A 17,312-nucleotide genomic window follows, 5' to 3' on the forward strand; every position below is an offset into this window, starting at 1 on the left:
CATGTGCCTGTCCCATACCCTCTAGGGCCGTCACTTCCTGGGAACTCTGTCTGAATCTGAAGAGTGGCCTCCAGCAGACTCCACCTCCCTGTCACCTCTAGGCTGCTGCACTGTGAGCCTGCCACGGCAGGGGACTCCTGTCCCCACCGTCTTAGGGGCTTCTACGGCTCAGAACCTGTGGAGACATTCACGAAAGGCCTCTCACGCGAAGCCCTGGCATGTGGTGTCACGCAGACCGACAGCTCACTATGGGGCCTCCAGAAAGGCCAAGTGACCTTGTGGTCATGGACAGCGGGGTCTGGGTGGGCAGAGCCGTCTGCCCCAGCTCTGGGGCTGTTCCGCAGTTGTCCTCTGCTCAGGGTGGAGGGTGCCTTGGCTCTTCCTGGCGAGCACCCCTTGTTCCCTGCAGGTGGCGCTGCCTCGTGCTGCGCCCTGTGTCTGTACGCCTTACTGTCTGCCTCAGAGAGGAAGGTCCTGCAGGGACCACATCGCTGCCTTTCGCCTTCCTGCCTGGGTTGGCCCTTGCGGAGTATCTCCTCCTCACAGGAACTCCAGGCTCTGTGGAGAGCAGAGGCTGGGTGGGAACCCTTGAAATTAATGCCAACGCATCTGCTTCCAAGGCTGCTGCCTCTCCTGATGGTTTGGCTGTCGCTGCCCTTCAGCTGCAGTGACCGTGGGTCTCTGCAGAAGTGGTGATCTTGGGGATGAGGTCTCCATGAGCTGATTACTTAATATGGAGCATCTATATTCGAGCAGGCCTGTGGCTTCCTGTACCGTGTGTTTCCCTGATACGCAAACCCTGGCTCCGTGTGCTCAGTCTAGGGAGCGCCGTGGAGTCTGGCTGATTGTACTGTTCACGCCCCTCCCCTGTGCAAGCCCTGTCTCAGACGTGTGGTTGGACGGGCCTGGGTCTCCTCGCCGAGGTGCTCTCTAGGAGGACGGCACCTTCCAGGCGCTGCTCACAGTGCCGGGCGCTGGCCTCCCCAGGAGGGCCCACCTCTGCCCTTGGCCTGTGCCACCTTTATTTTGCTCTGCTGCCACACTTGGGGCCTCACTTGATCCTGCTGTAGAAAGAAGACTTACTTTTTCTTTATGGGGAGAAGATTGTTTTCTTTTCCTGTTTTCGTATTTCCTTTTAAAAGAAGGTGGCAGGAAGAGTGGCACCAGGGCTGATCTGTTGGCTGCTCCCCATCCCAGCAGGAAGTGGGCCATGGCTTCGTGACCTGTTGTCTGGGGAGGGCAGGGCTTGCTTTTCCTCTTGAGGCGCTGACGTTCTTTCCTGTATGAACTGCGTCCCCAGCTGTGTTTGTTTCGTAATGTTCTGTAGTTAAATTTAGTTGTCTTCTAGCACAGAATTGACCTCCCCTCTCGCTCTCCCCTCTTCCAAGTGGGTCTCTTCCTTCTCCGCTGGATTGCACGCTGCAAACCCTTGTCCTGGAGGGGCTGCCTCCCTCTCCCAGGTGGTGGAGTGCCTGACCTGACTTTTGCGGTGCTCATCGCTGTCCGGCAGAAGCCAGCCCCTCCCTTCCCGGAAAACCATCAGCCAAACAGGGACCAGGAAGAATGAGGCCCAGAAACCGCCACCGCCACCACCACCCCCTGTTCTGGGTGCCCGTGGTGTGTAAGCACATGTTAGTGACCTCAGTTCTTGCCATGGTGGCCTCTCGGCACAGAGCTTGCCTTCGTGCTTGGGAGTGCAGGTGACGGCCCCTGTGCAGTGGGCCCTCACCAGTGTTCCTCACTGCCCCATTCACCTATCTATCGTGAGGAGCTGCTTCCTGCTGTCTCCTGGCTGTGTGGCCACACCCATGTGTGTACAGGCCTCCCTGCCCGCTGTACTTCCTCTCCAGTGGCCTGGGGAGCCCCAGATGTTGCCAAGATCTTGGTGCAATAAATAATGTGCTGTTGTGAGTCCTTTCTGTGTGTCTTTTTTTTTGAAGATGTACACAAGGCCTTTATTTGTTTTATTTCTAGGTGGTGCTGAGGATGGACCCAGTGTCTTGCTCAAGCTGGGCAGTGCTCTGCCGCTGAGCCAGCCCCAGCCTTCTCGGACGTCTTTTTCCTTTGACTTTTACAAAGGCGCGTGTCTGCCACTCCTATTCCCAAGTCAAGGGTGGGGTGCCAGCGTCCCCCACAGCCCCAGGTCCCTGCTAATGGGATGTTGAGGTGGGAGATTGCCTAAGCCTAGGAGTTCCAAGTCAGTCAGTCTGGGGTCCTGTCCAGGACAGAATGACAACAGGAGGGTTTGAGACTGAGTGGTCCACTCAGTTCTGTGGGTGGTTTTTAGTGAGTACTCTACCAAGGATGTTTGAAGCAGTCCGTTAACTGCAGTTTATTCTATTTGTTGCTTTTTTTTTTTTTTTAGTTCTTTATATACTCTAGATATTAGACCTATTTTGGGGGGGTGGGGGGTAAACTGGGGATTGAACTCAGGGGCACTCAACCACTGAGCTACATCCTCAGCCCTATTTTGTATTTTATTTAGAGGCAGGCTCTCACTTAGTTGCTCAGCACTTCGACTTTGAGGCTGGCTTTGAATTTGAGATCCTCCTGCCTCAGCCTCCCGAGCCACTGGGATTATAGGCGTGAGCCACCATGCCCAGCTTTATTGCTTTTTAGGTTTTTCATTGACTAATATTTGGATCTCTAGGGGAAGATGAGAGAAATAATGGATTTCAGTGACCAATGACATTTCTCACTGTTGGCTAAAACGGGGCAGGAAGATCCGGTGGGAATCTTGCCTGCTTTGCATGTGGTAGGATGGCGGGCAGAGTGGCCACAGGGCTGTGCTGGCAGCCCATTCTGACCCAACAGTGTCTGGCCACAGCTTGGAAGGCGTGGTAAGACTTGTGTCCATGTGGACTGGGGTTGTGACCACCTGGGAACTTCATCTAGGTTCTCCTGGACAGCACTGGTCCTGAGCCCTGCTGCCAGCGTGGCAGGTCTGGGAGGAGCAGGCAGGGTCATACAGAGGTGCCCAGTGGCCAGGAGGCTAGAGTGGCAGGAGCAGCCCTGGGGAACCAGGAGAGGAGCTGACCTGCCTGGGCGGAGCCTGTGAGTGCTGCTGAGTGCTGCCTGGCAGCTCCGTCACCAGCCTTCACCTCCCGCACCTCTTCAGGGCCTTTTCCCACGCTCTCCACGAAGATGTCCCTCAAACCCAGTTCTGGACTTGGCCCCAGTCACCTCAAGGTTGGGTCAGACAGCTCAAAGGAGGAGAGCAGAGGACGCCTGGAGGTGAGACTGCCACCTCCAGATGGAGGAAAGGGCACTCTCGGGCCTTGCTGCAGCCCTCTGACCAGCCAGGCAGTGGCCAGTGGCCCCAAACCACTGGGGATACAGTGGCTATGGGGAGGCCACACTGTTGTCACTGTTATCTGAACACTGACCACTCTGGGATGTGTGACGGCCGAGTGAGAGTCTCGCATGGTGCATGGGACCTCGCAGGCGGGGCTGAGGGATCCAGCCTGGGTGAGCACCACTGCGACTCACCGTCACCAGGAGGGTGCCCGGTGCCTCCTGATGAGCCTCAGGCCGGGCAGTGTGTCAAAGCAGGGCGCAGCAGCATGCTCAGGGGGCCACAGCGTGACAGAGAAAGCCTGGTCGTCCTGGTTGGCAAGCTGGGCACCAGGGCCAGGTTAACAGGATCTCATTTGCTTAATGGACTCCTGGGCTGATAGTGTCTGCATCATAGCCCCACGGGGGTGGGGGTGGGGGGTAGAGTGCAGAGGGTGGCAGGTAAGGCTGACGGTCCCGTGAGCAGCCAAGTAGGGTCCCTTGGGCATTCATGAAGTGGAGTCAGGGGCACATACAATGAAGGTCTGGCCGGGCAGTCAGTCGAGGAGGTCAAGGGAGTAGCCGGGGAGTAGCAGGCTGCTTCTGGTTTCAGGAGGCCGTAGGTGGGTGACAGTTTCAGTTTGAGACAATGGCGATATAAATGGGCAGAAGGTGAGCTCTGAGTCTTCCAGTTAAGAACAAGTCCAGCTGTCGGTGCTCCTGGGGGCGAGGTCCTGGACACACTGCAGGGGGTCAGGGTTAGCAGCAGCAAGCATGACCCTTGGGCCAGTGCTGAGCTGTGTGCTGTGATCCCCGGCCCTGGGTCCTGGCAGGTGGACAGTGTGTTCCTGGAGGGTGGTGTCAGTAGAAGCAGGGGTGGCTGTGGAGGAGGGCCAGTGAGCACAGGACAGGGGCTTCGGAGTGCAGTGTCCTCTGCCCATCAGATCCAGGGCCAGCTCCAGCACTGGCCCCTCCTAGAGCCCATACCTGCACCTTTCCACAGCCCCATCCAACTCTCTGCCTCTGGCATGGCCCCATAGGGCTCTGGGGCTGCCCCGCTGCCCATCTTGCTTGGGACTTCTGCAGCTGCCTCCCAATCCCGGGGGTTATTCTGAGGGTTTCCCTTCACCGTGGGCCTGACTCTGGTAGGCGAATGGTTTCTTACTGGCTGCTGAAGCCGTCTGCTCTGTCCTCCCTCTGCCTGGTGGTCCCAGCACCCCAGAGCAGCAGACTCCCCGGGCAGAGCTGCCCACAGAGGCCAGTGGAACTGGACAGAGGTGTCAGGCCCATGTCTCAGACTCCAGCCAGCACCAGTCACCAGGGGTCATTAGGGCACCAGTCAACACAGATGTCCCCATGTTCTGATTGGGCCTTCCTGAGGACGGGTAGTTCTGGTCACTCCCCAGGTGGCTGTGCTGGCAGGATCCGGGCACAGACCTGCTGTCCTCATCCGGTGGCCCTCCAGGGGCTCAGGTGTTGGGATGGGGGTGTGGGGAGGGGTCTGGTGCCCGAGTGAAGAAGCACTGTCGCCCCAACCCCTGTGGGGCCTGTGTGGGCTGCAGCTGTCGGAAGGAGCCCCTGGTGGGGGTCGGGACTCCTGTGCTCCTCCAGGGCTGCGCTCCGCCCTCCCTCCGTCCTACCTGCTCCCTGGTTCATCCCCCTTCTCTTAGGAGCTGGCCCGGGGTGTCCGCCCTGGAAGCCTGGCGCCTGCTGGGTTCCCCAACCACTCATCCCTCCACTAGGCTTCAGCTCGCTCCCTCCTTTCACTCTCCACACCCTGAGCTGGCTTCGGTCCTCGTCACTCCACTCCGTGACCTAATTCCCAAACCCAGTGGGCATTTGTCACTGGCTTCTTCCCAGGATCTCCCAGTTTTCCCCTCCCAGATGGCCTCCTATCCTGCCCACTGAGGGTCAGTCTGGAACAATGGACACTCAGTATGTGGATCTGGCCCAAACTGGCCGGCTCCATTGGTTCACCCCTCCACACGCCTTTCCCTACCTATCCTACTGGCAGACTCGGGGCCCAGGAGAAATCAGACCTGTGTTCCTTCCCCACATGGTGAACCTGCACCCGATCGGAAGCCAGAGCACCTGGGTGCCTCCCCTGCCTCTCCCGCTCACACCCGTCCTGGAGGTTGGCCTTCCCAGCTGCTGCCCTGGAAGCCCCCCCTGCTTCCTGCTCTCACCTGGCGCAGCCTGGGCCTGGCATCTTCCTCTTGGGCTTGAGTGGCCTCCTGCCAGGTTCCTGACCTGCCTTCCTGCTCTCTGTCCCAGGAATGCCTTCCATAGGAGCTCCCCTGCCCCTGGCCCCCACCTCTCAGCTCTGCAGCCCATGGCCTCAGGGTTCTGGGTCCTGCCCTGCTGGCCTGGGAGGCCCGCCCCTGCCGCCAGGTGGATCAGGAGCGTGCTGGCCCTCGGTAGACTCTGACCCGAGGCATTGCTCACGCTCTTTGCTTTCTCCAGAGGAAACTGCAGGTGGAGCCTGCCCATGAGGGTTGAGTGGGGTTCACTCATGGCTTGCTGTAGAAAGCTCAGGGTGTGGGTCCAGACTGGGTTCTGACGGGGCCCCGTAGGAGTCGGCCTCATGAATGGAGTCAGTCGTACCGCCTCTCCGTGCTGTTTTTTGAAATGCCTGGTTGGATTTGTGCCGGGCAACTGTGGCTGTGTCCTTACACTATCTGGACCCTCTCCTGCCTGCTTCAGTGAGGAGGGCAGTGGTTAGGGGGGCTGGCAGGAGGTGGCTACCAGTGCCCTTTCTTGGGCAGGCTCTGGGTGTATAGGTGGCTTTTTTGTTTGTTTGTTTGTTTGGTACAGGGGATTGAACCCAAGGGCACTTAATTCCTGAGCCACATCCCAGCCCTTTTTTAAATTTGTATTTTGAAACAGAGTCTCGTTAAGTTGCTTAGGGCCTTGCTAGATTGCTGAGGCTGGCTTTGAACTTGGAATCATCCTGCCTCAGCCTCCTGAGCCACTGGGATCACTCACGTGCACCACCACACCTGGCTCGGTGCATCTTACCATGGATGGTCCAGGCTTCAGCACACAGAGCCTAAGGACCTGGCAAGTGCCTGCTGTGAGCTGTGTGCAGGGATCAATGTGTTACACACACCAATGACTTTTTCATGGCTGTTTCAAAATGGTGTGAAGCCTCATTACCCCACGCTAAGAACTAGTATTGATATAACGTACCTTCTGTGGGTTTTGCTCCTGTGATGGTAGACGATCCCTTTACAACTCCTCTCCCTTTCCAGGGTTTTCTTCTGCTTTTCTGTCATAGGTGGCCACATTTGGATATTCCACTGCAAGGGACCAAGGCTGTTGTCTAGCCAGGCCCAGGATTAGCCACCCAGGAAATATTTATTGAACAAGGGAACCTGAAAAGGTCGTGGAGGAAGCCTGGCTGTGACAGGCATTTGGATGCTGCTCAGAACACTGCCAGCCCACTGCCCGCCAAAGCCCGAGCTCAGAAATCCCCCTTCGTGGACTCGGCTCTGTGTTGCCCACTCGGAGCTCCACCACCCTTTGTCTTTCTCACACGTGGAAACACTGTGTGAAGTCGAGTGGGAATTCTATCTGAAACAAATGCCCAGACAGTGGCATGTGGCCAGCTGCCTTCTGGGTGGCATGGGAACAGTTGGTGACAGCTGGATACAATCAAGTTCCATTACAAACAGATTTTAAGTGCCACTCACACATAGAAGAAATTGCAAGCTTTAGCAAAGTACAATCTGGGGTTTTCAAAGCAAGACAATGCCCCGTCGGAGCCGGCAAGTGGTTGTGTGTGCAGCCTTTCACACGGGTCAAGTGCGCCTTCTTCCCCAGCGCCCCTCGGCTCCTCACAGTCCTGCTGTGGAACTGGCACACATGGGTCCGGTGGCTCCTGCTGGGCTGTGGGTCCTCCTGCCTTGCAACTTGCTGAGGACACTGGATTAAAGGCCTGTACATACCCGACCCAGTGGGAAGTGTCAGAGGCTGGCTGCTGGGGGAGCTGCTGCTGCTCCCAGGCCTCCACTCTCGGCTTTCTCCAGGGAATGGACGGTCCATCAGGGTGGGCACTGAGCTTGTTCTTCTACAATGAAGCAGGTGTCCTGATGCACTTCTTAGCCCTTGCTGTCCCTCCCCGGCCATCTCTGGCCACAGTCTGGCTTTGCAGGGGTGGGTTAGGCTACCTGGCAGCAGCTGGCCATTGGGTGTTGCAAGTGGGACCTCAGATATGTCTGGGCTTCCTCTAGGGTGCATATGCTGGGGGGTCCCTCTGCATTTTGTCCTTGACCCTTCTTCCTTCATCCGATCTTCTGGCACATGGCTCGGGTGGGTTGCGAGTTGACCCTTTAGTACAGAGCTCTCATGCAGTGCTCATGGGTCCCCTTCTCAGGAGTCGTCTACTCTACCTCTGCTTGTTACCCCTACAGCCTCACTTATCCCAGTGGGAGAATGGGAAAGCAAGGAAAAATAACGATTTATTGTTGAAAAAGGAATCAGATAAAATGAGCATTAGGAAAGATTGAGAGATTGTAAGACAGTACTTAGAGCAGTATCTGATATGGTAAGCAACATCTAAAAGTTTTGTTAAAATTGGTAATGCAAGCTGGGTGCAATGGTTCATGCCTATAATCCAAGCTATTTGGGAGTCTGAGATAGGAGGACTGCAAATTGGAGGCCAGCCTGGGAACTTAACAATACCCTGTCTCTAAATAAAATTAAGAGACTTGGGGATGTAGCTCAGTGGTAGAGCACTTGCCTAGCATATGTGAGGCCCTGGGTTCAGTCCCCAATACTGCCTAAATCAATAACGCAGACCTGAGGTATATGATTTTAACGCCATGTGTGTCAGTTTCCTAGAGCTGCTGTAACAAAGCACTACGACTGGATGGCTTAAGTTTCACACTATTAATTTGTTTCCTCCATGTTCTGAAATCTGAAGCCCAGCTGGGGGAGGGCCTCTGTCTCACCAGACTCTCTGAGAGACCCTGGCTGCTGCTCCCAGGAGGCTCTAGGCATTCTCTGGTTTGCCACGGGGCCGGTCCAGTCTCCCTTTCCTCTTGGCAGCTTCTCTCATGTGTCTCCGGGTTCAAATTTCCCTCTTGAAAAGACGCTGGCTGTTGACGTCTGACCCACCCTCTGAACTCGATCACATCTGCAAAGACATAACTTCCAAATAAGTTGCATTCATGGGGCCCAAGGGCCAGGGCTTGGATGTGTCTTGGTGGGACACAGTGCGACCCGCAGCAGCATGGAAACATGCTCTCCAGAGGCAGCCTGAGAGGCCCAAACCCACGCTGAAGGTCCTCAGGAGAACTTGGATGTTGGTGGTGGTCTGGGTCGGTGTCAGCAAACCAGAGAGGCACCCAGTCCCTCACTATCCTGCCTCCTGCTCCTTCTCTTTTGAGGTCTCCTTGTGCTCAGCAGAGGGGGTGTGAGCATCAGGTACAGGAATGAAACAGTCGGCTCCAGCTTGGAGGTGCCCTTGACCTGGCCCTCTGTGAGCCTCAGTTTCTAAACTGTCCCACGGGCTGGGGATGTGGCTCAAGTGGTAGCGCGCTCACCTGACATGCGTGCGGCCCGGGTTCGATCCCCAGCACCACATACCAACAAAGATGTTGTGTCCGCCAAGAACTGAAAATCTAAACTGTCCCACGAAGACAGCCAAATTATCCCTTCCAAATTATGATAGGGCCTAATGGAGCAGCTTATGAGTGTGTTTGACAGGGACCTGTGGTCAGGAATAACACATCCCTGGCCAGCAGACACACATGCAACCCCAGCAAACGTTGTCCTTATTACATGGGAGAGCCACCGAGGTATTTGTTTTATTTTGTTTTCCAATCGTAAGTATTTGTTTCACACTATTAAGAATCATGACCTGCTGTTTGAGAAATTCTGTCCTAAGGAGCAATGTCAGGGAACAATTCCAACAGCCACCCTGCTCACCGATGCTGTGAACGGCACTGCTGGTACCCTCCCCAAGTCTCCAGGTCCGTGGGGTTTTGGTTTAGCCGACAGGACTGCAGTGCAGATGGTGAGCACCAAGCACTGCTGCCGCAACCCGGCTGGCTGGGCAAAATAACAGGGGGTGACGAGCAACTTGTGTAGATTGATACAGCAGGAGTGGGAGCCGTTTATTGTAGGACAACAGAGGTATTTATACATTCCACACAGCTTATCTAATTAACATTAACTAGATATATCAGTCAACCAATAAGAAATCTCCACACTTATTGGCTCGCTGGCATTACTTCACAAACCACTCCCTCTGGCATTTTGCCAGCTGCCATCTAGATTTGTTTACGAACTCTAACATTTATCTGGCAAAATGCCAGGCGCCATCCTGACTTGTTTACAGACTCTAACACACTGCTGTCTCTGTTCTCTTCCCAGCCTTGGTCAGGAGGGAGGCATACCTGTACACTGCTAGGGAGGAAAGCAGCTCAGAAATGTCAGGAGCCTTCCTGTGACTCGGGCTGGAGGAGAAGTAATGGACCAAATGGACATAAATTTGGGGCAGAGGCACAGGGCTCCACCGCACCTGGGTTAGGCAACTGAGATTCACAAGGTCAAAAGAATCAATTCAGATGTCCTGCATCTAAGCCCATAGGAATAGACTGCAGTGGGGCCACCAGGTACTTGGGCCCACCTCACAGACACAGGGTCGCCTGTGGAACCAGGCTATCTGGGGACATCAGGGAAGGTTACGTTCATGAATCCAAGAGAATCAGCCTTGGGTCTGGGTATATAGTTCAGTAGTAAAGCCCTTGCTTAGCATGCATGAGGTCCTAGGTTCAATTCCCAGCACCTCAAAAACAAACCACAAATTGGGGAAATGCACACATGTGTGGAAATGAAGCAACAGAAGCAGTCTTTTAAGAGAGGGTGATAGGGTATACAAGGTAAGCATCTAATATTCTAGAGTTTTTTGAAGGAAGCATACATGTGGAGGATATGCCTAGGACAGTAGGGGCTCTCCTAGAAGTTCAAAAGATTGCAGGCCTGTCAAGTTCTGGGTCAAGCAGTTCAGAAGACTGAGAAATTTCGTTTGTGCATGAATAGTTTTCTGAGCCCAGGAAGCGTGGGCCAAGGCTGCACACCCACTGGAAGGAAAGATCAGGATCCATTAGGCTGATAGGTTGGAATCAGTGTCATTTATTGGAAATAGTCAGCAGTGTAGATGAGTTTGAGTGGAAGACAATGATAGACATGTAATGAGATCAATTGTGAGTGGAGTCCAGCATGTATGGATGAGAAACAGGTCCAGATGGGATACTTATCCAGGTCACAGTCTAATTAAAAGCAGATGAAGATCAAAAGCAGTCCCCCAATTCATTTATTTCTTTTCCATGGGAGGAAATCACTTTGTTTTTGAGAGCCAGATCAACAGCAGGGGAGTCCTAGAAGGAAGGCATATTTTAGGATTGGCCAGTAATGAAATAGGTCTCTGGGTGGGAAGGTCACACCTTCTCTGATGGCAACTTCCCAGAGAGGTCCTGATACCTTTTAGGAACATGGCCAGAGCCTTGGGCCAGTTCTCCAGCAGCCCTGGGTGTGGCATACTGTCCGGTGGCACACACAGGAGGCTCAGGGCAGCCCTGTGTGGACGCATGACCTTGAAGCTCCCTTACAATGAAGATTCTTGTAATTTTACAGCAGGCACCAAACCAAAAGCTACTGCTACCATGAATGGCATTTTTTAAAATAAAAAAGTAATGTGCTCGCACGATTAAAAACCAGACGGTGGAGAGAGACAATGACAAAGTAAGCACAGAGTGACAAGGAAGTCCCAGCTTCTCCTTTCCCAGTTGATTCCCGTTAATTGTCCTGTGTCTCCTTCCAGAACATGCATGACAGCAGCCCACACACCCAAGTGGCATTTGTATCTATCCATGAGGTTCCCCAAGTGGCAAGTGTAAGCTGGTGTGCTGGGGACTAAGACCATTAAAACTGCAGGGGCTCTGAAACAAAGTGAGGCCCGCAGCCTTAGGAAGGAAAACTGGCTCGGAACAGGAGGAGTCTCACGACAAGTTTTGTGGCTTTTACTCCACTTTCGGCTGGTCTTTAAACCCCCCAGAAGTCCAGGGATTCCCATGGAGCTCTCCAACACTGTTCTGTGTGGGGGTGGGAGCCACGAGTCACTGGAGGGGGACCAGGCTGTTTCTGTGGCTGCCATTTGGCAGCTTTGGGATTTTCTTCTTTATCACAAAGAAAGAGAAAAAGGTCCCCAAATGTCCCAGTGTCTCATTTAGTCCTTTTTTTTTTTTTTTTACATTCTCTTCCTCTATTTTGAGTATTTCTTTCCCCTCCACTCCCCTCCCCTCTCCTTCTTCCTTCCCAGGCTGGTCTTGAATTTCTGGGTGATTTTCCTGTCTTAGGCTCCATAGTAGCTGGAACTCCAGGTGGAGGCCACTGCATCTGGTCATTAGAGAATTATTTGAAGGGGCCAAGTAGGAGCTTGGTGGGCTAGGAGGGTTTTTTCTTTTTTTAAAATATTTATTTTTTAGTTTTAGGTGGACACAATATCTTTATTTTGTTTTTATGTGGTGCTGAGAATCAAACCCAATGCCTCAGCCTCGCGCATGCATGCCAAGCGAGTGCCCACTTGAGTCACATCCCCAGCTGGCTAGGAGGGTTTTGTATGGTATATTGCATGATCCTGGACAGGAACTTACCACCTCATCATATCTCATCTCCTATGTGTGTGATGGGATCCTTTGACCCCTTTGGACTTCAGTTTTCCTTTTTCTTTCTTTTTTTTTTTTGAGGCATTGGAGATGGAACTCAGGGCCTCTCTCAAGCTAGGCAAGCTTCTGCTACTGAGCTGAATCCCCAGTCTCCAGCATCAGTTTCCTTTTCAGTTCACAGGCCAGGATATTCATTTGCTGGTTCATTAGTTCATCAATTCTGCTGATACCTATTGGGGAATAGATGTAACCTTCATATGACCAGCTAATGCTCAACAGACAACTCAACTGGTCTGCCCAGAATAGGCAAATAAAACACCTAGGGAACAGTCCGGACACGTGTGAATCTAAGAGGTGTATGATTCAGGATCACTAAAATCCTGAAGCTGGGAGCTGAGATGTCCTCCTTTGAAACTTGACCCAGGTAAATTCGGAGGGCAGGTGAAGAAATATAGCAGTGAACTCACATTCATTATGTGACTGTTCAGATGGCAGTAAATGAGTTCAAATAGCTTGGCCTCCTTGGCAAGATGGGGTGGGGCCTGACTTTGCAGGTGGATGTCACCTAGGACCACCATGCCCTTCCATGCACTCACGACCTTGGGCTTTTGTGGGCAGCCTGGCAGTGGGCCAGGTCCGGTGCGCCACCCTCTAAGGCCTGTGTCACCCTTACGAAACCCGAAACCTGAAACCTGCTTGTCCCCGCAGAGGCAGGCGTGGGCGGGGCTTATTTTGGAGGCGCGGCTTGGGGCGGGGCCAGAGGCAGGCGGAGCCTCGGGTGGACGCGCGTGCGCAGGGGCGGACCTGGGAGGCAGCCGCGTGCTGTGGGGGGGTGTGCGCGCGCGCGCGGGGGGGGGCTGGTGGGTGGGGCCTCGTGCCGGGGCGGGGCCGGGTCCGCGCGTGCGCGCGCTGGGTTGCGCGCGTGGGGGGCGGGGCTCCGGGTCGGGCTGGGGTGCGCCGGAGCTCGGCGGGACGCGGGCCGCAGCGGGTGAGAGCTGCGACCCGGGCCGGAGCCCGGCGCCGCGCCATGGAGGAGGACGACAGCTACGGTGAGTGTGGCCGCGCGTCCTCGCTGCCGCCGAGCGCCTGGCCCTGCCGCCCCGGGCGCTGCGGCGGCCGGTGCTTCCCGGGGACGGTGGTGCGGGACGCGGAGCCCTGGCGGCGGGGCAGTGCGCCGGCCTCCGTGGGGCGGGGGGCGGCGGGCCGGGGCCGTGGCGCCGGGGCCGGCCGGGGCGGGGGGCGCGTTGTCGGGGTCTCTGACGCGGAGGGCCGAGGTCGCCGCCGGCGTCATGGGCCGCCGGGGCCAGGGTCGCAGGGGCTAGGGTCCTCGGGCCCGAGGGTCTCGCGGGGCGGCGGGCGCCCGGATCTCGGCGGCGAGTGTCTGGCCGCCGCTGTCAGCCGCCGGGCCCGCGCCCCGGTTTCCGGCCCTCCGGGTGCTGGAAGTTGAGTGCCCCGGTCCAGCTCTTTGTTCCGAAATGACACGAGCCGGCGCGGCCCGGAGCCTGGACGGGAGCCCCTCGCCGACCTGGGACCCGGGCACCCTGGGCCGTGTTCCTGCTGGCTACTGTCGTGAAACAGCTCCTGGTCCCCACGTCTGTCCCTGGGGCCTGAGGGCGCCTAGGGGGAGACCAAGTTTGCACTCCTGTCTGCAGAGAGAAGGGTAATGACACCTACAGTCGCCCTCAATTGGACAGAAACTCCTTTCAGATTTTCCTGGCATCGTAGCAGTTGGCCATCAGCCAGAGCACTGGCCCCTGCCGTAGCTGGACATCTCAGGAGTGGGACGAGGCTGTTTAAAATGCTTTAGGTCAGTTATTAACATTGTTTCCCTGAGTAATTGAAGAATGGCAAGTGGGATAAGTGGTGAACTTGGGGGTTTGATAGGGAAGCACAAATACAGAACTTAGAACACGGGGCAGCAAAGTGGGAGGAAGGCTGGCTCTTGACTGATGTACCTGGTAGGGCTGGTTCTGATGTTTGAAGGAGCACACTTTGACAGGGATATGTTAAAATGCCAAGGGACACTTGTTGTTAGGTTTTCTGTTTATCTGCAAGTGAATAATGGAACTGCTTACTGAAGAGAGTTGGTTGGTAACCCTGAACCTCAGATGTGTGGACAGGGTATTGTCCTCCCTGAACCCTGTGGCACAGGCCTATCCTGCTCCCCTCCTTGCCTTCCAGGTAGAAGCAGTGTATGCTTTCCTTTTGTGGTGGAGGAGCACTCACCCGCTGGCCCCTCCAGACTCCTCCGGGTCTGTCCACTCTTAGGAAGCTTCCTTGGTACTGCCAGCTGCCAGTCTCTCTGCCGTCCCTGGGATCCCACTGTTCTGCCATGCTTTGTTCTTGTCTCCTCCCTGGTGTTCTGGCCCGCTGGGTGAGGCAGGAAGCCGTTGGTCAGGTTACTTTTAACACAGTGATTGCTTTGCCACCAAGCATGACTCGTCATGTACTTGGAAGGGGTAAATGGAAGCAGGGTGTATTAGTTTCCTATTGCTGCTTTAACAAATTAACTCAAATGCAGGGGCTCAAAACAACACAGATTTATTATTTTACAGTGCTGGAGGTCAGAAATCCAAGTACAAAATAGTCTCACTGGGCTAGAACCAAGGTTTCATGTGGGCTACATTCCTCTTGGAGGCTGGAGAGGACAGTCGGCTTCCTCACCCTCTCTGACTCCAGGGCCACCTGCTTCCCTTGGCTTGGGGCCCACTTCTTTCCTCAAACCGTGCAGGTAGCATCCATCCCTCTGCCCTCCTGCCTTCCGCTTATTAGGCCCTCTGGAGTGCATCATACCCACCTGGATCTGGAAAAGGAATGGAGCCTCATTTCTTGTACAGCCTTAATCTCTCGCTTGCTGTGTGTGGTGATGAGTACACAGGCCCTGGGGGATTAGAACATGGACTTTTCCCCTTTTTTTCTGTGCTGGGGATTGAACCCAGGGGCACTGTATCCCACAGCTAAGTCCCCAGCCCATTTTTTGTTTTTTCATTTTGAGACAGGCTCTTAAGTTGTAGAGGCTGGCTTAAGCATGTGATCCTTCTGCCTTAGCCTTCCAAGTAGCTGGACGTGGACATTTTTTCAAACCTGCTGACCACACAGGGAGATGAGAAGGAAGTTTATCTTCCCTTTTGTACAATTTTAGAGTGTCAGTTTTTAAAAATTTGAAAGAACCGAAAAGATTGAACGAAAGACTCCCTGCTCATAGGGTCACCCCACAAAAAGTACCTCCTGACCTAGGATGATCACATGAAGCCACGGCTTCTGCTGGTTCACAGTTGGCTTGTCTCCAGACTGTCCCTTTCTGTGGCAGATGACATGGGATCCACCTGCTGCAGATCAGAGAGCCCATGCAGTGTCATGCCTGTGGCCCCTCAGGCCGTCACTGTTCCTTCTAAATAAACTCCTTGATATTTGATTTCCGTAATAATGAGAATCTCACATCCTTTAAGTTTTTTTAATAGACTAATGTTTTAACTGTGCTTTTCCTCCTGTCCCTGCCTTTATGTCGGTACAGTTACCTGAGTCCACCACGGTTTTCAGCTTGTATCTTTGGGAAAATGCCTTAGAATTTGGCATTTTATTTATTTATTTTATTTTTATGTTTTTAAATATTTGTTTTAGTTGTAGGTGGACATGATAACCTTTTTTTTTTTTTTTTAATGTAATGCTGAGGATCAAACCCAGTGCCTCATGCGTGTGAGGCAAGCGCCCTACCGGAGCCACAACCCCAGCCCCAGAATTTGGCATTTTAAAAGAATAGGCGTGGGCTGGGGCTCAGTGGAAGAGTACTTGCTTAGCACTGGGTTTGATCCTCAGCACCACATAAAAACAAACAAGTAAAGTAAAGCATTCCCTCCACATACAACCACAAAATAAGTAAATAAATTAATAAACCCCATCTGTGGAACCCATGATATGCTGAAGAAAGAGAGCCAGTCTCAGGTGGCCCAGTTAGAGGATTTCAGAAGCAGACATGAAGGCCTTTCTGGACTGCAGTCCCCTCTGGTGTACCCTAGACAGAATGTGCATGGGCTGTGTCTTGGATGAGTGTGAGAGGAGACGTGCTGGGGAGTACCTCCAGTCAGACTTGCTCACCTGTGCTCATCTGTGCTCAGAAAAACAGAAAATCTACAGTTAGTCTTTCATACCTTGTCCTTATGCCGGACACGTATGTGAATCTGCGCTGTGTGTTTCTGTGTAGATCTGCACGGGGCAGCAAACACAAGTCACAGGCTGTCAGTCAGTGGGAGGCGTGTCGGGGCTGTCCAGAGTGCTCCACCCTGCGGGACTGGTGTCATCAGTTTGGGACTGCACCTTCACTTTAATTCATTTCTAGGCCTCTTTTTTTAGAATCATTTCTATATAAAATTTAAAATGAGTACTTGGAGTCTGCTATACTCCTCATAGCAAATGCATATCATATTTCTTATTTTTGCTCTTTTCAAAAACTGAGCTTCATTTAGGCAAGTTGACAACAGAATTTATAATTTTAAGGTAAGTTTTCAACTAAAAAGCAAGGTTGCCTCTTAAAAAGAGAGAGATCTGCAAAATGTCCTTTACTTTTTCAGCTTCTGAATTTCCTTAATTTACACTCAGCTTTCATGTAATCTTCATATTCAGTTGTAGTTTCATTATCGAATGCAGGCGAAATAGAACCTGTTTTAAGTTAGAATATCAGTGTTTCAACAGAGTTGAGTTTCCCAGTGGAGGGAGAGCGGGGACTGGCATCAAGTGAGGTTGATTTGCATGTACCTGGACTACTGAGGTGCATTTGCCTAAGAGTGACCCTCTTCTCTCCAGTTTGGCCCTCTAGGGAGAAGTCTGGGGATGCGGAAGGCAAGGGTGAGAAGAAAGGACACAAAGACACAGTCCCAAGCTTTCAGGGTCACTTTCATCTGTTACTTCTGTCCTTCCATCCCCTTCCCCAAGGGTCTGGACATGGTTGGGTGTGGCCCAGGAAGCTCAGGGGACCTCAGGAGAACTAGCCCTGTGGCCTAGGATGGTGGCTGGCCTTCCCACTGAGGTCACCGCAGGGCTGGGTACCCAGGGTGGGGTGAAGCACGGGAGCGGAGGGCAGCCCACCTGTGGAGCAGGGCCTGACCCCAGTGCCCGTGCCTGGGTTGGTGCTTCAGCAGCGGACCTGGTTTTGAGGGAAAGGAGCTGTGCTGTAGGCATGAACCTCCGTGTCCACATGTCCACGGTGGGGAGGCAGGTGTGCTGGGTCAGGGTTTGTTACAAAGCCCTGGGAAAAAGGAGACTATCAAGATCACAGGAAGACCTGATCACGCTGTACCATGAACCGTGGAGACCTGTGGGTGAGGGCTGGTGAGGTTTGAACAAGAAAAATAATTGTTAAGCCTTTTTTTT

At 53.8% G+C, this 17,312-nt stretch overlaps 2 protein-coding genes across 8 annotated transcripts in view; both read left to right on the forward strand.

The window, feature by feature from the left end:
- Positions 1-1,911, forward strand: part of Usp36 (ubiquitin specific peptidase 36) — a 33,930-nt gene extending 32,019 nt beyond the window's left edge. For 5 of the 7 annotated variants that reach the window (XR_013435846.1, XM_078041532.1, XM_078041534.1 and 2 more), the window contains one exon: positions 26-1,911. The gene's annotated coding sequence lies outside the window, so the exon portion shown is untranslated. The remainder of the gene's footprint in view (positions 1-25) is intronic. The other 2 variants (XR_013435847.1, XM_078041535.1) reach the window with 1 other exon arrangement.
- Positions 1,912-12,839: 10,928 nt separating this feature from the next.
- Positions 12,840-17,312, forward strand: part of Cyth1 (cytohesin 1) — a 67,963-nt gene continuing 63,490 nt past the window's right edge. The window contains exon 1 of the mRNA XM_078041539.1: positions 12,840-12,994. Coding sequence (XP_077897665.1) covers positions 12,973-12,994 — 22 coding nt within the window. The 5' untranslated portion in view covers positions 12,840-12,972. The remainder of the gene's footprint in view (positions 12,995-17,312) is intronic.

Source organism: Ictidomys tridecemlineatus, chromosome 3 (genome assembly GCF_052094955.1).
Source record: "Ictidomys tridecemlineatus isolate mIctTri1 chromosome 3, mIctTri1.hap1, whole genome shotgun sequence".
NCBI classification, from domain to species: domain Eukaryota; kingdom Metazoa; phylum Chordata; class Mammalia; order Rodentia; family Sciuridae; genus Ictidomys; species Ictidomys tridecemlineatus.